Raw genomic sequence first — 23,038 nt, 5'->3', positions numbered from 1 at the left:
AAATTGTGTATATGTGACATCGTCATCTACTGGCCTGGCATGCATAAAACAGCATTTTAGTAGTTTTTGAGACTAATGCAAATGTAATCAAACCCTTAAATAAGAATACAAAAAATAGCAAACTTCATATTTAACTTAGTTTTTGCAATATTAGCATTACTTATTTTGTTTGTTAGGGGCTTCTGCTGTAACTACAGTGTCAGTGAATGACTGTCCAGCAATCAAGAAGTGAATTGTGCAGAGTTTCCATGTTTTAATTACTCGCACTTGCCTTCCTCACTATAGCCTATATTCTATATTACTACACTATATTCTACCGCTCCATAGCGGATATGTTATAAATGACATCAGTACATAATAACCGGTTAGGATCTATCTATTACTGAATCAATACCGACTTGTCTGCGTCTGCATCGCAGTGCACCAAAGAGACAATTAATTTTAATTATATCATATATATATATATATATATATATATATATATATATATATATATATATATATATATATATATATATATATATATATATGCACACAGTTTTATTAGGCCACAATTTCTGTTTAACGAAGGGAAGATTTTTTTAACACATTTCTAAACATAACAGTTTTACTAACTCATTTCTAATAACTTATTTATTTTATCTTTGCCATGATGACAGTAAATAATATTTTACTAGATATTTTTCAAGACACTTCTAAGCAGCTTAAAGTGACGTTTAAAGGCTTAACTAGTTTAATTAGGTTAACTATGCAGGTTAGGGTAATCAGGCAAGTTATTGTATAATGATGGTTTGTTCTGTAGACTAAAAAAATAAAAAATATATATAGCTTAAGGGGCTAATAATTTTGACCTTAAAATTGTTTTTTAAAAGAATTAAAAGCTGCTTTTATTCTAGCCGAAATAAAACAAATAAAACATTCTTTTATTATTATCAGACATACTGTGAAAATTTCCTTCCCAAACATAATTTGGGAAATATTTAAAAAAGAAAAAAAAAAAATCAAAGGGGGGCTAATAATTCTGACTTCAATTGTGTGTGTGTGTGTGTGTGTGTGTGTGTGTGTGTGTGTGTGTGTGTGTGTGTGTGTGTGTGTGTGTGTGTGTGTGTGTGTGTATATATACAGTATATTTATGAAACAAAACACTCAATAATATAATATCCCTAATATTTGCTGATTCTCATAAATATAACATTTTGTCAGAAAAAACTGATGATTCAAACTGATGAAAACTGATGATTCCGAACATGTTTTGCATCTCTTCCCAGTTATTAATTTTTTTTTATCAAAGAAAGTATCAAAGAAAAAACAATGCATATAAAAGCATCGCTTACTTGAATATACAAACCAAGCAAAGAGAAGTACAGCTGTATGAGGAGAAGACAAACCGAGTGTGTGTGCAGCAGTTCGACCCCAGGGAGCATCAGGAGGGCATGCTGTACTTGTGCCTGTGTGTGTGTGTGTGTGTGTGTGTGTGTGTGTGTGTGTGTGTGTGTGTGTGTGTGTGTGTGTGCGTGCGTGCGTGCGTGTGTGTGAGAGTGTGTGTTTATGCAGTGTGTCGCAGCTCCACTAGGCGGTAATGACTCCATGCCTCTGGGCTCTGGCTGCCTCTGTTTATCTCTGTTAGCAGCACAAGGCAAAAATAGGCAATACACGGACATAGAGAGAAAAAAAGCACAGCATCACATGGCCAATGTGCTCTAAAATGTGCCTCACAGGTCACTTTGACAATGCTCTCCCTCCCTCTCTGATCCTCTCCTGTGTCTCACACACACACACTCATATTTTCTCCCTCCCACAAGTATTGCAATTTGCATATTAATGAACCTGGGCGCAGTGTCGAGCAGGAGTGTAATTCCTACTTCCTGCTTCTCTGAGCTCTTGTTTCTACATTTTGATTTTTTTGTGCCCTCCTCCTGCTGACTCCCCACCCCTTTCTGCCTGTTTCTATTTCTCAGAAGAAGCCCATGCTAACAGTGCGTGGACTGAACAACACCATTTCATTAAGAGCAGTGCCAAACATGTGAGAAGATGTCTGTTGGAGGTTGCGCTTGCCCAGGTAAGAGCTTTAAATTTCACCTTCTCTGCATGAACAGCTTCAGGCAGGAGTTGCGAAACAGCATGGCTTTTTTTGGAGGGGGAAATGAAAGAGAGAGAGAGGACTATACCTAAAAGACTTTCTCTTGTGTTTTATGTTGCATACAGCTTTGATCATGTGTTGCATTGGACATTTATTTTACTATTTCAGTTGTGAGTTTTATTCCTGCATGTAATGGCATGTATGTGTTTGTGCAAGAACTATGTACACCATCTCAGAGCGCAGACTTCCTTAACAGTGCTGTGACTTGAATAGGCTCTCTGACTGCTGCGAATGGTTGCGTGGAGCGCTTTTCTTTCTCATATGACGTCAGCCTCCGCGCACATCTTAAAGCGCTTTGCATAGAGAAACAAGTACAGGCTTTTTGACTGAGCAGAACACTGTGGCAGTTTCTGACGGTTATGAAAAACATATTCTCTTTGTTGTTGTTTTTTCTTTCATGAATCAGGTTCTGAAAACAATTTCAGCCATTGGTTGGCCATTTGTGGTGATGGCAATGAATTATATGAAGGATTGTTTCAGTAATGGAAAAACTTCCGACACAAATTCATGCATCTGCATTGTGAATATTTTTCACATGTTGAAGGCATTTTGAAACCAAATGCACTACGCTTGTTTTGTTTTTTTGGCAAACGTTCTTGCTTTGAGACTGTTGAACAGTGAAATCTTAAACATCTGTCACAACTAATTTATTTATTTTTTAAAAGAGGAATTGAACAGGGATATAAATCAGTGACGGGCATACATTTTATTTATTATTTACATTTAAATATGTAAACATTTTATTTATATTTAGAAATACATATTTATTTGTAATATTTATTATAAATACAAATTTTTATTAATGAATTTATTTAACCTATATTTTATATGCTTATTGCTTACATTCATTTATTCATTCATTCATTTTCCTTCGGCTTAGTCTCTTTATTCATAGGGGTCGCCACAGTGGAATGAATCGCCAACTTATCCAGCATGTTTTACACAGCGGATGCCCTTCCAGCTGCAACCCAGCACTGGGAAACACCCATACACTTTCACATTTACACTCATACAATGCTCAGCATATATAAGTACACCCCTTACAAATTTATCTTTTTAATTCATATTTTATTAGGAAGCTATACAATATTATAGTTGTGCATATACATTAGATTAGTCAGTACTGAAACCAAATCTGGAGCTTATCTAACAAAATAACTCACGATAACGGTCCAAAAACTAGTACAGCCAAATTTATGTTTTGGAAAAATATTAAATACAAATTTTAAAAAGAGAAAAAATCAAGAGAAGCAAAAAAATGTAAAAATTTAGTTGAAATTTTGTAGATTGTAATTTGTTTTTGCAATATTCTGCTTGAATTTAATTGTATTATCTTTCAATTTCTCAATATGTTTGGTGAGTAAAAATCCAATTTAATAAATATATCTGTTTAATAAATCTGTTTTGTTTAAATGCACCAAAACACATTGACTATATTCACTGAGAAATGCATAAAAATATTTCCAAAATGGGGTGTACTCAATTATGCTAAGCACTGTACACTATGGCCAATTTAGTTTATTCAATTCACCCATAACGCATGTCTTTGGACTGTGGGGGAAACCGGAGCACCCGGAGCAAACCCACGTTAACAAGGGGAGAACATGCAAACTCCAACTGGTGGCTCGACCCAGCGGCTTTCTTGCTGTGAGGCGACAGTGCTAACCACTAAGCCACCGTGCCACCCCTATTGCCTACATATGTATTTTAATACATGTATATTTTAATATTTTATATAATTATATTATGTATACTTACATATAACTGTTTAATATATTTATATATCTAATGCAAATAAGTCTATATTTACATGCTTCATACAAACCAAATGCTTGATTTTAAAATAAAGATTTATTCAGTTTAAATTGAGCTAAAACAAATCATACACGTTACTCTTGGACAGCATCTCTTGACTAAGAATTTAGTGGTGCCTCTTGAGTTGGTCCACATGCAATTGAACTTTGGTCTGATCAATGATGACATGACTTTTCATGACACCTATGTAGTAGTAACATAGTTACTCTACGTGTAAAGGCGTTACGAGTAACAAGGTGAAGATTTAAAGCTATTTTCCTCATTCTTAACCTTTTGGGAAGTCCAAAGGTTACCTTTGTTGGACCTATATTGAATGTGAGTAGCTTGTTGAAGTGTGGTCAAGCTTGCTGGAAGCAGCAATGTAGTGTATGTTGACTTTGCTGTGGAGGCCAGTGTGCGCATTCGCCTAAATAGAGAAGACAAATTTATACCACCAGGCACAAGGCACCCTTGTTTCTGACCCAGTCTTTCCCTCTCACAAGTTACAGTCTCTGGATCACTCAAATACGTTTTTAATAGAGTCCATATGTTTGCTCTATAGGAGTTTCCAAGTACTAAACTTCATGTTCTTGAGATCTGTGGCATCATGGAAAGATAATCGCAATTACAAGGAACATAATGTCTGTCCTCCCGCTCACTGTGATAAAGAATAAAAGCAGGGTGAATGGCATAGAGGCAAGTTTGGACCAGTGCAAGGATTGTTTCGGTGCCATAAACACAAGGCAAGCAGTTTCTGCAGACACTCTCGAGTCAAGATTTTATCTCAGCCACAAAAGCCTCTCTGGCAGCCCCACTGATAAACAAGCTCAAATTTGGCACATAGCGTTTGTTTAAAATCAAGTCACAAGGGTACATTTTTACAAGCGTAGTCATGGAAATTTCCATGTGTCCTGTCTGATTGCTTTCCTTTTTTGTGTTGAGGAGGGAGGCGGGAAAGAGAGCGAAGAGAAGAAAGAGACTGAAGCGGAGCACAAGAGACTGCTCTTTCTTGCTTTTGTGGGGTCTCTATGCTGTTTCATAAAAGGCAGAGGAGCACTGTAAAAACCTGCTCGTGATGTTCACCTCTGTCAGAAACACGGTGCAATCTGTGCTTACAGCACCCGTCCCTCCCCTAGACACAGGTTTCGTTTGAAGTCTGGTTTGTTTACATTCCAGTGCTCATGTGGGCTGCATGTACAGCGGGCCGCCGTGATTTTCCTGTCTGGATTTGTGGATGTATATTGGATTGCACACTTTTAATGGCCTCTTTTATAGCTTTGTTTAAGCTAGATAACAACCCAAACCAAGCGCAAGCTATTTACATGATACTGAGCTCTGAATCTGTGCCTCTCACCCACGAGCGCTCAATATCAGCATGTGTCCTGTTACCTCATGCAGAAAGTCACATGGCCCCTTGATTAGAAGGAAATGACTTTAAGCAAAGCTAAAATAGCAGCCTTGGTCACAATGCAAGCCTGTTTCAAGTTGCACAACAGCAAAAGGTTTAGGGTGTGCCAGTCGAGTTAAGAGAAGCTGCGCTTATTTAGCCTCTCCCGGCTGTGCATGGTGCGTTTCGGGTGCGTGTGCGCAACATCTCCCCCCTCTCACGGATCTGTCTCATTACACAGAGCTAGAACAAAATGGCTTCCTGTGCAGAAATCAGCTCCCCTCAACTTGTCAGCATTAGACGGGGATGTTAGAACTCGTTATGTCACGTGTCAGTGATGGTGAGGGAATATTAGATGAGAGCTGGCATTTGCCAGCTGCGCAACTCCACCACTGAAAGAATCGATGCGCTGCCTGAACAAAAAGGACACATAATTTTATGGACTGAGGGAAGATTTATTAATGGTGCTTGCTTGGTAGGGTAAGCATCACTAGTGTTTATTTTAGTACCTCTATACTATTCAACTTAAGCATGTGATTCACTGTTTGTGCAATTGTGCAGAGGCTTATGATGAGAGGCTGTTACCTTTCCAGGAGTTTTCTGACTGAGGTCCTGCTGAGATCAAATGGCTGCTAAAAGTGGATCTCCAGAACATCTGAAAGCACATTTATTACAAATATGCAGTTACAGAACAGCATTCGTAATGCAAAATGATAGAACATTCAAAATCTGTATGTTAATGTAAGATATTAAATGCATAATTTTAACACATACACAAAAATGTACTCTAGTAATGCAGAATTTAATTTGGTTTAAAGTCAACAGGTTAGCATATTATTTAACTATTTAAATGCAGTCGTTTTCAACCACATTTATTATATTGGCAAGTTCATTTCTATGTGAATCCTTCCATCAAGTAACAGAAACCTTCACTAAAGGTCTAATTTTATCCACCATAAATACAATATAAAACAACAATAGCTACATTTTATTGGTTCTGATGTGTTTTAAACAACAAATAGAAGACAACAAATTACCAATGGGGTATAAGCACAACTAGTGTTTTTCAGCCAATTCCGGTGAAAGCTTAATGTGACTATTTTCAATTTCATAAGGTTCCTTTTACAGCATAGATGTTGTAATGTAATCACAATACATTCCGTTAAATAGACGTAAGCATTTATTTAGTTGTTCAAGCGTAAACCGTGAAAGACCAGGATCAGCAGGTGAGTGCAGAAACTCCATTGAAAATACCGCTGTAAAATAAACTGTCATGTTATAAAGACATTTCGGGGCATAATGGAATTTAACGCAGTGCTTCTTATCCGGTCTGAGGCCCACTTTATATTGTATATATATCAGGCAGTGAAGATCACTGATTTTTTAAAAAGAAATCAGACCTTAACGTGCAATTTTATAATGCAAAGACAGTTCACCGGAATCGCTGAGGCTGGCTGCTGGCTGAAATTAAAAGTCCGTGTGCATATATCCCATAGAGATCAACAGAGACCATTGCTTATGTGCATTCTGACCATTAAAAAAGATTATTTTGTTTTTCTCGTCATGAATATCGTGAATATTTTGTACTTTTGTGCTGCTGTTTATCCGTCTAAATATAGTTTAATACAATTGACATAATAATAATAATATATTTTCTCACACAATATAACAGAGTCGCGGTAAAGTTTGTTTTCCACAAGTAACGTAAGGCCAATAATCACAAACTATATTTTGGTAGTAGTTTAAGGGATAGTAATTGAATATCAAGAGAAAAATACTACGTAAGCTTTTAGGGACATTTTAGACACAGTATTACCAGAGTCTTGGGTCTTTTTGCAGCGCCTTCGAAATTATTTCCAAACGAAGCCAGCAACAAAGGTACTAGTGACGTTGTTCCAACATGAATGAGCGAATGAATCTTTCTGTGAAGTCGGAGAAGCAAGCAACCATACTATTAATGCTTGTAGTACAAAAATGATAGGAGTGAAAAAGCGAAGAAGGATAATTTGCTTATTTACTTTAGTATTCAATTTTGTTTTGAAGATTTATTTAACGGATGTTCAAACGAGTCATTTATGCAGACGATCCTTTGTTGCCTCCTACTGGTGTTTTGAGGATGCAGTAAGATTTATCGACAGAAACATCTAAAACAATAATATCCAGATTTATCTCATCTAAAATGCAGGAAAAAGCATAAAGTATTTAACATACTTGAAATGTTTCAGATAAATTAATAATTAGTCATTATACTAAAACATTTTAAATTGTTTAAAGTTATAGTTAGTTAGTATTCTGGGGGTGTGTTTGGATCTTTAAATAGAGTCATTTAATAAATGATATCAATAAATGATTCTTTTTTTTAAAATATGCCTGACATAATTTTGGTACATCGAATTACATTTTAAGTCAGTTCACCCTTATTTTTATAGCGCTTTGGGCTGTATAATATAGATTGTGTCAAATCAGGGAAAAGGATAAAAAGCCATATTTAAATTCATGGGACATATTCAGCATATCAGGCAGGTGATTTTACTACATTTTCTATATATCATAGTAAAAATATTTTATAGTCATTATTTCTTTTGGCCATATTGTTTAAATGATTCAAACCCCCTTTTCATCATTAATTTGTAAATATAATTTTGTTTCTACTCATGATACAGGTAAAGCACTGCAAGGGGTGTTTAATTGAAGTCCACATAAATACCTATTATTAATGTAAGAAAGAGTAGGTTTTCAGGACAGCAGTAATAATAAAGGCAGAAAGCAATGGCGTCTGTATCTTGTCGAGTGGGGAGGATGAGCTGTTTTCCAACTCAGTGGCTGCTAGACCTCAATAAATTCCAGCGACCCGAACCTGTGGGGGAAACACGCTCTGAATACACTCTCTCTATACCTGGAGCATGTTTGTATTATATAGTGAACAGCAAAAGTGCCAGAGCTGATTTATTCCCAATGACAGCGAATGTGTTTTCCTCAGTGTGTTTTACTGCTCATTGATTTTTCTCTGCATTCTCATCAAGTATTTCTCCTGCTGCTTTTTGAGGTCTGACACTGATGTCTGACGGCATAGAGTGTTTGCCAACAAAGTCAACAAACACCGCAGTTACTTATTAGTCATTTATCAGACACATTCATATCCAAAGTGACTTTCAGTGTATTTATTGCTGGTCCAGTCCCTATGGAGCGACCTGAGGTTAACTGCTTTGCCCACATCTTTAACTGTATAAGCCACCACTGCAGTGCAGCAGGGAGAATATTCACAGTTTACTTGTTAAAGCCAGACACTGCAGGCGAAGCACTGTTTTTACATGCACCTGTCATATTAGAGATTTTGGCTATTGGCTTTTCATAAAGTGTTTTCTTTCAGCGTCGAAATTTATCCAATTGCATCTATAGATTTCAATATAAAAATATTTTACACATAAGGTTTTATTGGGTAATGTATTTACTAACATGAACTAATTATGAGCAATACTTATAGAGAATTCCCAGATAGCATACAAATATGGGCCACTTATGGCAGTAAAGCGGCATTGGTTATCTTCTTTCGGCTCAGACAAAATGAATGTGAGCCTAAGGTGGCCCACCTGTACAATGGCAAAAGGGGGGCTAAATATTCCAGTTCATATACGGGCCATTTAAGGCAAAGATTTGGCACTTATGGCAAAATGTAATCTGAATTTGAACCTAATGTGGCCCATGTGGAAAATGGTAAATTTGGCCCAAATGACAGAGGACAAATGTGGGCCACAGTTGGCAAAAACGTGGCATAGTCATTTATTCGGGTCTAAACCCAAAGTGGCTCACATGTATAGGTGCAAATGTGGCCCAGTTATTATAAAACACATGTGGGCCACTTTTGGCAAATATTTGGCACAGTAAGCTCTGGCTAATGTGGCTGTGAGCCTAAAGTGGCCCAGATGTGATATGACAAATGTGACCCAATTATCTTAAGACATATGTGGGGCACTTTTGGCAAATATTTGGCACAGTAAGCTCTAGCTAATGTGGCTGTGAGCCTAAAGTGGCTCAGATGGGATTTTACAAATGTGGCCCAGTTATCTTAAGACATATGTGGGGCACTTTTGGCAAATATTCAGCACAGTAAGCTCTGGCTAATGGGGCCGTGAACCTAAAGTGGCCCAGATGTGATATGACAAATGTGACCCAGTTATCTTAAGATATATGTGGGCCACTTTTGGCAAATATTTGGCACAGTAAGCTCTAGCTAATGTGGCTGTGAGCCTAAAGTGGCTCAGATGTGATTTGACAAATGTGGCCCAGTTATCTTAAGACATATGTGGGGCACTTTTGGCAAATATTCAGCACAGTAAGCTCTGGCTAATGGGGCCGTGAACCTAAAGTGGCCCAGATGTGATATGACAAATGTGACCCAGTTATCTTAAGATATATGTGGGCCACTTTTGGCAAATATTTGGCACAGTAAGCTCTAGCTAATGTGGCTGTGAGCCTAAAGTGGCTCAGATGTGATTTGACAAATGTGGCCCAGTTATCTTAAGACATATGTGGGCCAATTTTGGCAAATATTCAGCACCGTAAGCTCTGGCTAATGTGGCTGTGAGCTTAAAGTGGCCCAGATGTGGTATGACAAATGTGACCCAGTTATCTTAAGACAAATGTGGGCCACTTTTGGCAAATATTTGGCACAGTAAGCTCTAGCTAATGTGGCTGTGAGCCTAAAGTGGCTCAGATGTGATTTGACAAATGTGGCCCAGTTATCTTAAGACATATGTGGGCCACTTTTGGCAAATATTCAGCACCGTAAGCTCTGGCTAATGTGGCTGTGAGCTTAAAGTGGCCCAGATGTGGTATGACAAATGTGACCCAGTTATCTTAAGACATATGTGGGTCACTTTTGGCAAATATTTGGCTCAGTAAGATCTAGCTAATGTGGCTGTGAGCCTAAAGTGGCCCAGATGTGATATGACAAATGTGGTCCAGTTATCTTAAGGCATATGTGGGCCACTTTTGGCAAATATTCGTCACAGTAAGCTCTGGCTATGTGGGTCAGATGTAAGTGTCTGGTGTGGGCCAGATCTGGGCCAAAATAAAAGCAAACGATGGCCCAGAATAGGGTCAGTTCTGATTCATTTGGTTGAATTCTGGCTGATATATGTGGTATTGCTATGGGTTAATTGGAGAGGGGTCTGGATGCAGACCTGGTGCAGTGCAATCTGGGTTGCATCCAATGCTTTTTAATGTGCTCACCTAACCCCACCTAACCCCACCCAAATTACCTAAAATTACTCGTCATCGCTGAGTGATGCAATCTCAGCTTGCATCATAAAGGCTGCATCCAAATACTATTGGCTAATTGTGGCCCAGATCTGGCAAACAGGAGCATACCTCCCAAGTGCCATCATTCCATGTGGTATGCGGGCCGGATTTGAGCCACATGAATTTTGCTATCTGGGTTTATTAATCATAGTTCAACATTTACTAATGCATCATAACTGTTAACATAAATGACACTAAATTTACAAAGATCTCATTTTTAGATAATTGCCTTTGTATTTGAACATTATTCTTTAAAGAATCATTAAAAATATAAATTATTACATATTATAAAATGTAAAATATTTAATAAAATGTCGAATTTTCTCTAAATTAGATATTTTTTTCTCCTGCACTGAGCTAAAAATATCCCTTTCAGCAGCACTTACAGTCTTAAAAATAAAAGTTTTATAGTTTTTCTGTTTGGTTTCCTAATTATTTTCACATTTTTATGCTATAAATCAATTTAATAAATAAATAAATAAACTTCTGACATTTTGCTGTATTTTCTGAATTATGGAGTGGAAAAATAGTTAACCAAAATTACTTCATGCTTAGATTTTTGTGCTAGAAATGTGCATAAATACATCTAAAATTAAATTAAAGAATGCCTCATTTGCATATTTAAAAACATTTTACAAAACTTGTCAATCAAAAAGTTTGCAATTCTTAACGTTATCAATCAACTGGCTAATTATGGCCATTGCTATTTGTCACTTTTTACCTGATTCACCTGCAGTCTCTTGCCTTAAATGTGGGTATTTCAGAGCCCTCATCTTATTTCCTCTCACAGTAGCACAACGCGTGTTTCCAAGCTGTTTCATTTAACGGCTTAAAGAGATGCTTGCAACAAAAAAGCCAGTCAATTTAATCCACCAGTGGGTTCACTTAGCTTTGCATACGTCTCTGGCAATCAAATGCGTGTAAGACTTTTAGGTGGTAATGAGAGGTTTGGGATGAAAAGCAAGAAATCACCTGTAGAGCATGAGCTTTAGAAAGGCTGAAGAGTTTGATCCCTGCTGGGTTGTCTGAGCATCCTCATCTGCAGGCTTTTGAAGTGTGTGCATTACTTTAGTATAGGGGAGTAATATTTGAGGTCAAGTGAGTTTTTATTATTTTATTATTATTATTTATTACTTATTACAAAACCAAAAAAATACATTGTTTGAGCCAATATTATTGATTTTTCGTGTATGCTACAACAATCATTAGAATTATTGTAAAAGATAATCTTCCATTTGTACTATATATATATATATATATATATATATATATATATATATATATATATATATATATATATATATATATATATATATATATATATATATATACATATATAGTGTGTGTGTGTGTGTGTGTGTGTGTGTGTGTGTGTGTGTGTATATGTATGTATGTATTTATGTATGTATGTATGTGTGTATATTTTTAAAAAATCTATATTGCTAAAAACTTTCTGGACAACTTTAAAGGGTATTAAAAAAGTATTTTAATTAAGTATTTTTTAAACCCTTGGATTCCAGATTTTTAAATAGTTGAATCTCACCCAGACACCATATCATAAGCTTGCATCAATGAAAAGCTTATTAACTTTAACATATTAAACTTTCAGATGTTGTATAAACTTTCCAAAGATATATCTTTATGACTGGTTCGTCCAGGGCCACAACTTGACAAGGATGCATTATTTGTGAGGTTACAAAAAATACTTCTTTTTCAGAAATATTGTGTTTTGTTTTAATTTACAATCATCAGATAATAAAAAAAAAGTGGTTTCCGCAAAAAAAGAGTACCTGACAAAAGCCTGGTCATCGATCCAAATTGTAAGAGCAACAAATAATAACTTGACTTCTAGTTTTTCTGACAAATCATCTGTAGAACTGCATCCCAATCATCACAAATACTGCAAAGACCTATTGGAACCCGCATGGACCCAAGATTCTTTTAGAAATCAGTCAAGTTTGGTGAAGGAAAAATCAAGGTTTGGAGTTACATTCAGTATGGGGGCATGCAAGAGATCTCCAGAGTGTATAGCAACATCAACAGCCTGAGGTATTAAAACATTTGTGCAGCCCATTACATTACAAACCACAGGAGAGGGCAAATTCTTTAGCAGGATAGCGCTCCTTCTCATACTTCAGCCTCCACATCAAAGTTCCTGAAAGCAAAGAAGGTCAAGGTGCTCACACTAGAGATGAACATTATTGAGAATGTCTGGAGTAAGATGGAGGAGGCGTTGAATATAAATCCAAAGAATCTTGATGAACTCTGGATCCTGCAAGAACGCTTTCTTTGCCATTCCAGATGACTTTATTAATAAGTTATTTGAGTCATTACAGAGATGTATGGATGCAGTCCTCCAAGCTCATGGGAGTCATACACAATATTAATTCTTTTTCCGCTGCACCATGACTGTACATTATTTCTGTTAAGTGACAAGACTTTTGTCTAAGCAAAGGCAGACCTTACTGTCCTAATTAAATAATAAAAAATCAACGCATGATTATATTTTATTTTGCTAAAATAAGTGTAATCCAGAGGCCTTTGCCTTTCATGTAAGTCACTTCTGATACCAAATGATCAACTGAAAGTCAAGTTATTATTTGTTGTTCCTAAATCTTTAGACAAGATTAGACAAGACTTTCGTCAGCTAGTGTACATCATTTTTCAAAAATAATACTGTAATAAAAAGAAATGCTAGCATTGAATCAGCATGTTAGAATTATTTCTGATGGATCAAATACTAGTGGTGGTTTCCAAAATGTAGAAATAAAAGGAATAAATTAAATTTCACAATTGTAGTAATATTTTGATATTATAGCTTTTACTGAAAATGTCATTAAAATTTTAAAAGCAAAAACATTTTTATTTGACAAATCCTTGACAAGTCATTTAAATTGCAATATACATGTTTTCTTTTTAATGTCTTAAAAACTTTAATTTCATTTAACAAATGAAAAAACAATCAAAAATGGTCTCCCTTAGTTTTTGGGGCTAACTGTCTCTTTAAATAAAACCGGTTTTCCTCAAAAAAAAAAAAGGTAGTAGCCTACATATATATTTTTAAAGAAACATTTCTGTATATACTGTAAAATATGACAGAAAAATATTTTTTAATAATACTGACAACTCTTTTTAAAAAAACACACTAAAATAAGATTCTATTAAAATCCAAATACAATTCCCAGGTCTTCCACCACTGTGGCAAATTATTAATGCATACCATAATATACCAACCCAATCTCGATCTAAGCGTTTGATCACACAGATTTGATGAAAAATTTATAGCGAGTAGGACAGACTATATCTTTTGTGTGTATGAGATTGCTTTCCTGCACATTCCTCAGTGGAGGCCAGACATTAGATATGATTTGTACTGCAGTCAGTCGTTGACAGTAGTTAGTATGGCCCTCACATATGTGGTCTGTCGCCAGAGCATTATCGCGCTCCGCCAGCCGTGTAGCTGTGAGCTCCTGGGTGAACAGCTCCTCCTGTGCCTGTGTTTGGGAGAGACGAGGCACTGGCATAACAAAGAGCCCCTGGAGCACAGTGAGGGAAGCGGAGGCCTCATCGGGGAGAGAGAGAGAGAGAGATATTTTGTCAGGCATGGCGGTGGAGGATGGAGTTTTTTTCCCCCATAGAGGCAATGCTTCATTCAAATCAGAGGAGTTGATATGAGAAGCGCTTTACTGCTGCGGATGAAGGACGTTCATAAACGACCCATAAATGAATTCTGCAAGAGTCCCCCAGTGGAAGCTTAGTTATAATCCTTTTGTTTAGGATGTGTTCGGCTTATTAGATCCATAAATCTTCTGATATTTTTAAATATACCCATGTTGGGGTAGCAGTCATTTTGATTTGATGTGGCAAGTTAAATAATCCTCATTAGTTCCTCTAACACATTCATGGGCTTTTGTGAAGTTGGCTCTTGTTTTTAGATTTGTGCTGTAGGTCAAAGAAATACTATAGGGTTGTCCAAACTCGGTCCTGGAGGGTCAGTGTGCTACAGATTTTAGCTCCCACCCCAAACAGACACATCTGAATCAGCCAATTTCGAGCTCTTTCCTGGTATAGAAAATTCCTGTCAGGAGTGTTGTAGCAAGTTTGAGCTAAACTCTGCAGGTCATCGGCCCTCCAGGACTGAATTCGAGCACCTCTGCTATTGACCTTATACTCAGATGTGGAAGTGCATGGGCTTGCTTTTGAGGTTGTTTTAGAACTTCCAATTCAGTTGCCTATGGGAGAAATGACTACGTGGAATAATAAGCAGTAGAAAACGGTCAAACTACTCGCTCTACAAACAAATGTGTTTATGACTACACTACCTGACAAAAGTCTTGTCGTTGATCCCAGTTGTAAGAGCAACAAATAATAACTGGACTTTTAGTTGATCATTTGGAAAAGTGGCAGAAGAATTTTCTGACGAATCATCTGTTGTACTGCATCTCAATCATCACAAATACTGCAGAAGACATATTTAAACCAGCATGGACCCAAGATTCTCACAGAAATCAGTCAAGTTTGGTGAAGGAAAAAATCATGATTTAGGGTTTAATTCAGTATGGGGGTGTGTGAGAGATCTGCAAAGTGGATGACAACACCAACAGCCTGCGAATTCAAGACATTTGTGTTGCCCATTACATTAAAAACCACAGGAGAGGGCAAATTCTTCAGCAGGATAGCGCTCCTCATACTTCAGCCTCCACATCAAAGGTCAAGGTGCTCCTGGATTGGCCTGCCCAATCACCAGAGATGAACATTATTGAGCATGTCTGGGGTAAGATGGAGGAGGCAGTAAAGATGAAGCCAAATAATCTTGATGAACTCTGGGAGTCCTGCAAGAACACTTTCTTTGCCGTTCCAGATGACTTTATTAATAAGTTATTTGAGTCATAATAATAATAGTAATAATAATACATTTTTATTTAAAGGTGCCTTTCTGGCAACTCAAGGACACCGTAAAAATAAAAATAACAAAAGAAATAATATAAAAAAATATAAACAGCAATAGTGCAGATAAAATTAAGTATTAAAAGCCATCTTAAATAAGTGGGGTTTTAGTCTTGAAATAGCAGAGATGTATGGATGCACTCCTCCAAGCTCATGGGAGTCATGGGAGCTCATTTCTGTTAAGTGACAAGACTTTTGTCAAAGCAAAGTCAGACCTTACTGTTTTAATTAAATAATTAAAAATCAACGCATGATCATATTGTATTTTGGTAAAGTAAGCGTAATCCATGGGCCTTTGCCTTTCATATAAGCCACTTCTGATACCAAATGATCAACTAGAAGTCAAGTTATTATTTGTTGTTCCTTAATCTTGAATAGGCAACAAGACATTTGTCAGGTAGTGTACATAAAAAGTATAATAATGTAAAAGTAAAAAAACGAGTCGTTTTTTAACGTCTAAATATCATTGTAAGTAACCGGAAGTCTCAAAGACAAAAAGATTTCAATGGCTGCACCCGCTCGTACGTGAAGAGATAAGGTCCAGGGACCTCAGATTTGGGGTCTATGCACGTTCATAACACCAGAGGGCGATGTTGTTCCGTTTTGAAGGTGTTTATGGGCCTGACCGTCACACGTGCCTTCATGTGACCCACAGCAAATTATGATGAATTGATTATGCGCTTGTTTGACCTTTAATCAATTGTACATTCTTTGGGTCACTTGATTTTGTGCTTTTTATTATCGCAGTTGATGAAAACAGTAGAAAACTTAACATAAGTTCAAATGGTTTCCACTATAAAAACCACAAATGTTTTCCCATTAAAAGTTCACCTCAAATGAAAATTACTTCATCATTTACTCATCCTCCTGTTCCAAACTTGTTTCTTTCCTTTGTTGAACACAAAGGAAGATGTTGGGGAAAACAAACAGACATTGATCTCCAACTATGGATGCCATGTCAATTTTTCCTAACATTTTTAAAAATATATCTTGTTTTGAGTTCGACAGAAGAAAGAGATTCATAAAGATTTACAACCACGAGTGTGAGTAAATGATTTTTGGGTGAACTGTGTTTTGGGACATATTTTTAGCGATCTTATATTTTCAACAGTAGAACTCAACACTAGAGACCAAGCTTACAGAGACTTCATTTAAACCAAGATGTTACGGATTAAGTGTATATGGATATGTTACAAAATGTTAATACTATAGGCATTTAAACATAAGACATTTAATGATGTTTGCATTGTTTATGTTTTTAAAGCAGGGATAAAAAAAAAAAAGACAATGAACCCAAAGTTGAGGTGGGATCAGTTTTACTTTTTTATTTGAGTAAGTTAATTTGTTAGTTAGATGGGTGTTAATTGTCTTTTTATTTAAAGAAATTACCCCCTTTCTGCCTTCTTTAATTTGATTGACTTTGATCTGCCATGTTGAGGAAAGTTATTTATTACCATAGAAAGTAATGCATTACGATATTGAGTTACTCCCCAAAAAAGTAACTAGTTGCGTTATTTAGTTACTTTTATGTTAAGTAATGTGTTATGTTACTTTTGAGTTACATTTTATTACCTGGTTGAGGCTTGATCTCTTTCAGAACTTGTAGTTTTTTCTTTTCTTATGTTTTAATAGAGGAGCTCTGTAATTAACACATGTATAACCTACATCTTCATTTACCTGAAAAAAAAAAAATATATATATATATATATAGTAGTAAGTAAATAGTGGCAGTTTTTCAATTTGGGGCTAAACAATTTATTTTATCAAACTGGTATTCCTATCCCACTTAATTAATAGGTCAGACAGTATTTGTGTTTTTTTCGGTATGAAAAACACTGACTTTCTCTATGAAAATAAAGTATCAATGGCAAAAGTTCAGCATGACAGAATTTGCATATTTTATTGCCCGTGAACACAGGAGAATGGAGTTTTCATTTTTTTAAAGGTGATTAATGTGCTTGCTACAGAAATAATTTCCATAACTGCATCAACACCTGCCTGTAACTTTCAGTTATTTATTGGATCTGGAACCGGATCTCCATAAGCAGGATTGAGACGTTTCATATATTTACAAGCACAGATCCAACATCCTTTTGCTGCAAGTTTTGATAAGAGCCAGTCAGATCAATAGCTTATTTACTCTACAATATAATTGCATTTAAAACAAAGTATATACAGTTGAAGTCAGAATTATTAACCCCCTGAAATATAAGCCCCCTGTTTATTTTTTCCCCAATTTCTGTTTAACGGAGAGAAGATTTTTTTCAACACATTTCTAAACATAATAGTTTTAATAACTTATCTCTAACAACTTTGCCATGATGACAGTAAATAATATTTACTAGATATTTTTCAAGACACTTCTATACAACTTAAAGTGACATTAAAAGGCTAATTAGGTTAACTAGGCAGGTTAGGGTAATTAGGCAATTATTGTATAATGCTGGTTTGTTCTGTAGACGATCGAAAAAATATAGCTTAAAGGGGCTGATAATTTTGACCCTAAAATGGTTCTTTAAAAAAGGAGACAACTAAATACTAAGGGCAGCAGCTTTCAGTTCTACTCTGACTGCAAAAGTATGCTAATATCAGTTTGTGTATATGCCAATTTGTGTTAGAATCAGGATTAGCAAGAGAATATTGTGCTTTTTATCTTTAAATCTTATTGACAATGGAAAATTTCAGATGGCAAAGTATAAATCTGACTATCATGCTTCAGCTACATGTCCCATGACCTTTAGATGTTAGGTCAGCAGGTTGAGAGGTGTTTATTATTATTATTTTTTTGCAGCTATTTGAATGCATTTGACTATGAGCATTCATTCCGATTGTCCTATCAAATGCATTTATACCTGTGGTAATGGTTGCAAGTGGAATAACTCAAATGCTTTAGTCCCTATTTAAGCAGCAATGTGATCAGATCTACAAAAACATTAATACCGAGTGTAAACATGGCATTGTTTGGCATTGACAGTGACGACATTTGACAGTTGTGTCTGGTTTGGTGGAATGTGGCATATACATACACAGTACGTGGCTGAAACTTCTAAAATTCTAGTTATAACTAATTAAGTTTTTAAATGGGACACTAAAAAATATATACATATAAAAACACAAACATTATATATTTAAAGATCTGGGTATTGAATTTGATCAGATTCTGACTTGCTTGCATTTCGATTCAATACATTATTAGAATTGATTCTCAATTCTTGACTTTATTCAATGACTATAGACCAGAAGTGTCCAAACTTTTTTATAAAGGGCCAAAAATCAAACTCGTCTGAGGCAAGGGGGTCGAAAGTAAACATAGCTGCCATGGGTCATTTTCTAATGTATTTATTCATTCATTCATTTTCTTTTCGGCTTAGTCCCTTTATTAATCCGGGTTCGCCACAGCAGAATGAAGCACCAACTTATCCAGCACGTTTTTACGCAGCGGATGCCAGCCACAACCCATCTCTGGGAACTAATTTATTTAATAATATTTAAAAAATAACTTGAAAACATTGCTTTATATTAACTAATACAGCATAATTTATTTTACATTTATAATGAACTTACTACAGTAAAAACAAAAACAATCTCACTTATAACAGAATGGAGTTACATGAGTTTTTGCCTCTTCTGCCATATATAAGAATCATTTACAACATTTAATTGAAACATTTAATCCTGGTTGGCTTTTTTTGTAGCTCGGCAATAAAACAAATCAACAAAAAAAGTTAGGTCGAATTAGAAATGACCATTTAAAGGCATTCGCCTCTCCATCATTCTCACTCTCTTCTCAGATGGGATAGTGGGCCAACTTTGGCCTGCGTGTCCTACTTTCAGGATTCAGACACATTTTTACTACTAAAATTCCATGACTTTTCCATGACTTTTCCATGATTTTTCCAAGACTTTCTAGTAAATTTTCATGACCTAATGTTTCATGCAATGTCTACATATGCATGATAAAAGAACAACAAGGCATGTTCAAATTCATTACAGCATATCGTAAAACACTCAACAATATATTTAGTTTCAATTTATATGTATATCTATGTTAAATTGATTTGGATAATGCTTACACCGCAATAATAATGTGAGAGTATGTGATTGACCATGGACAGAAAAGAAGTAAATAACCTATATTCAAGTATATCAAGTATCTGCTTTCCATGACTTTTCCAAAACTTGGTGGGTTTTTCTGTTTTTCCAAAACTGATTTTCCAGGTTTTCATGACCGTAGGAACCCTGTACTTTGAGCTTCTCTATTCAATACAAATCTTTTTTTTGTTGCAGATTATTGCAGAGCATTAAAACAGAACCAACCTCTCTATTTTAAATGATAGATAGATAGATAGATAGATAGATAGATAGATAGATAGATAGATAGATAGATAGATAGATAGATAGATAGATAGATTTAATTTATATTTAATTTGTACACAAATACAAACTCTAGTGTTTTGCTATCTTTTTCCTTTCCCTATCGTCATAAAAATGTGTAGTTGGTGTAAACATCCTATCTGTGCTCTGTCAAATCACGTGCTGTAACAGCTACTACTTATTAAAAGTTTGACTCTGGTGGGCAACTATTCTGTGCCAACTCTGCATGTATATTATGGAGTCTGTCCTCCGTGTGTGGTGTGTATGCGGGAGGAGGAGCAGTAGTAATGCGGTGTGTCTGGGGGAGGGGAGCCTTTGATTGGAGGGGAAAGCGAGGGGTTGATGCTCCACCAGAGCTGGGAGTGTTGAGGGGGGTTGACGGAGAGAAAGAAGGGCCTGTACCATTGTTCATGAGCAAGAACAAAGACTCGAACGAGCAATTTTCCTCGTTACCCCCGCGAGTACGGCTTCTGTTTAGCAGAGTCTACAACTCGATTGCTTTTTGTACCTGCTTTTTGCACAGCACGATGGTTTGAACGGGATGATGTTTCAGTTTACCTCGCTTTAAGAACAGCGGCCGACAGACGGGATAATACAGAGGGAGCACCGGGGGAAAGAGCGTCGAACTCCTGCTTGGATTCCTGCAGGTGCGCGTGAGCTGCAGCGCAAAGTGAATTCACTGCAAGGTTAAGTTTTAAAGCGAGAAACAAAGCGTGCAAATAAATGTTTTAAATAAGGTCGCCATGGTGATGATGTTTACGCGCTTCGGATAATCCGCGAACCTGTGCGCGGCCTCGCCTCTGTTCCAGGCCTGGCTAAGCTAGGCCATCAAGTTTGTCGTTATAGTAGGCAAATATCCACATTTACCTGGAATAATTTGATCAAATACATCAGCGGCAGAAGTTTTGAATTAAGAGCCAAGTCTTGTGAGAGAGTGCGATTAATATAACACGCATAAGTTATTGTAGCTGCACCTTTAGTGGTAGCTTAGCATAAATGTGTTCAACAACAGAGGAAGAGATTAAGATGAAGTGTTCACTGCTAATCCGTGTGTGTTTGTTAAATGCAGGGTTTGTTAATGTACGATAGCAGGAGATCTTGAATGTTTTGTTTATGAGCAAATGTTCTGTTTCATACTTTGTGTAAAATGCTACAGTTTGTTTTTCTAGTAAATGCAGTATAAGATTAAGCAGTGGTTAAACTGAGATAATTCCTAAATTTATTCCATTTCTAGAGATGCCTATATAAAATCACTTTTCTAAAAAGAGATGAAAGTACATGTATATAAATTGTGCTGATCAATAATCCCCACAAGCCACCAATATTAATAGAATAGCTGTAAAAGAAAGGATGCATTAGTTTATTTAGGTTATGCTGATTACTAAATCTCACAGAGCTATAAGACTGATTAGATGGTGTGTGATTTTTGTGTGTGATCTTGTGTCCTGTTTTTATCTTTATCTGATTGACTGTTGTGCATATGTGCATTATCGGGTACATATAAAATAGTGTTTTCCAGGCTTGGAGTAGTTTGTTGTTATGATCTCTTCAGAATATTTAAGGTGGTTTTATAAAAAGAAGTTTGATATAATAATTATTCATTAATTACCAGCAAAATCATAGTGGTATAAATGGTCAAAATGTGTTTAATGACCTAGTTCTTACAATCAAGTTTAATTTCATTCTTTGTATATTCTAATATGTGCTAGAACAATGACGCACTCTGTGAATGTTGCATTTCATAATTGAGTGCATTGTGCAGATAAGTTCTTGCTTATGTTCTATTTGATTTTCTGCTTTTAGCATTGTTTTAGTATAATTTATACTGCTGGACTAACTGGAGGAGATAACTAAATCCTTCCTGCGGGATGGGGGATGGGCTGTGCCTAATCTACAGGGAAGTCATGCCATGTGATCACATGGTGTTTGGAGTTTCCAGGATGTAAGGGGGAAGCATTATGGAAGTCTTCAGAAATTTTTATCATAAATTGTTTTCCTAAATTAATAAAATGAAATTGTTTACTTTTAATTAAAATAAAACATGCTCGATTTGCCCACCCTCGGGCCATCCAAGATGTAGGTGACTTTTTTTTAGTAGTTGAATTTACACTGAAATCATGGTTTTTGATGCTTTCTACAAGTCTACCAGCGTTCTGAGTGTCAAAAAACATACAATCAAAGCAGAAGTATTACATCTGGCTCCTAATTATACACTCTTTGGGTTTCCATTAGGGCTGTACAATATATAGTTTTAGCATTTATATCGCAATGTACACATCTGCAATAGTCACATCACATAGATATGCAATATGCATGTAATTTTTATATTTACATTTAAAACCCTAAAGCATGCACTGTCTGAATCTTTGCTTTATTGCATTTATCCATGCTTGTAGTTTATTAGCATTTATGCATGATTTACTGCCCTACAGAATCATTTCAATCAATCAAAGTGAACACATTTGGAAACACTTTAGGGACCAATTCTCATTATTGCTCATTAGCATGCATGTTATTGAGATATTGGCTACTTATTAGTACTTATAAATTACATAATATAATTGTCTTGATCTTGATCTACATCCCTAACTCAATTACTAAACTCCCATAATATCTATTAAGGAGCAAATTAGGATTTTATTGAAGCAAAAGTCATAGGTAACGGTTTGCTAATGTTGAGAATTGAACCTTAAAATAAAGTGTGACTATAAATCCTTTTCAAATAATGCTATTCAACCATTTGGTGAAATTGTTTAGATGCAGTTTTTCCAATATAATGCAGGCATAGTTTCCATCACACTCTGTTAATGAACATTTGAAGTATGGCATGAGAAGTGAGTGATGGAAATGGCTAATTTTAAATACATAATCTTAAATCCTTAATCCTCAAAATTGTTATTGCGCTTGCTTGAGGTGGTTTGAACTTGTGCAAAATGAATGCTGAATATTGTCAGCCGTTTTAACAACTTGATGGAAATGCACCTGATTCACAATTGGAATTTTTTACATTTTATTTTTGCAAACTTTAAAAAGATTAATTTTACTTTAGGATTGAAACCCAGATAGAGAGGTCCATCAGTTTGTGTAAGACACTG

General features: G+C 35.9%; 1 protein-coding gene across 9 annotated transcripts in view; it reads left to right on the top strand.

Moving 5' to 3' along the window:
• The window catches only part of ldb1a (LIM domain binding 1a), a 36,864-nt gene that overhangs the window by 2,135 nt on the left and 11,691 nt on the right, over positions 1 to 23,038 (top strand). For 8 of the 9 annotated variants that reach the window (XM_056470495.1, XM_056470493.1, XM_056470494.1 and 5 more), the window contains one exon: positions 1,959 to 2,059. In XM_056470495.1, coding sequence (XP_056326470.1) covers positions 2,032 to 2,059 — 28 coding nt within the window. In that variant the 5' untranslated portion in view covers positions 1,959 to 2,031. Of the gene's footprint in view, positions 1 to 1,958; positions 2,060 to 20,290; positions 20,591 to 23,038 lie in introns of those variants that run through there. The other variant, XM_056470496.1, reaches the window with a different exon arrangement.

This window comes from Danio aesculapii, chromosome 13 (assembly GCF_903798145.1).
Source record: "Danio aesculapii chromosome 13, fDanAes4.1, whole genome shotgun sequence".
NCBI lineage: Eukaryota > Metazoa > Chordata > Actinopteri > Cypriniformes > Danionidae > Danio > Danio aesculapii.
The sequence above is the reverse complement of the archived record's forward strand: the minus strand, read 5'-3'. Positions and strand labels throughout refer to the sequence as shown.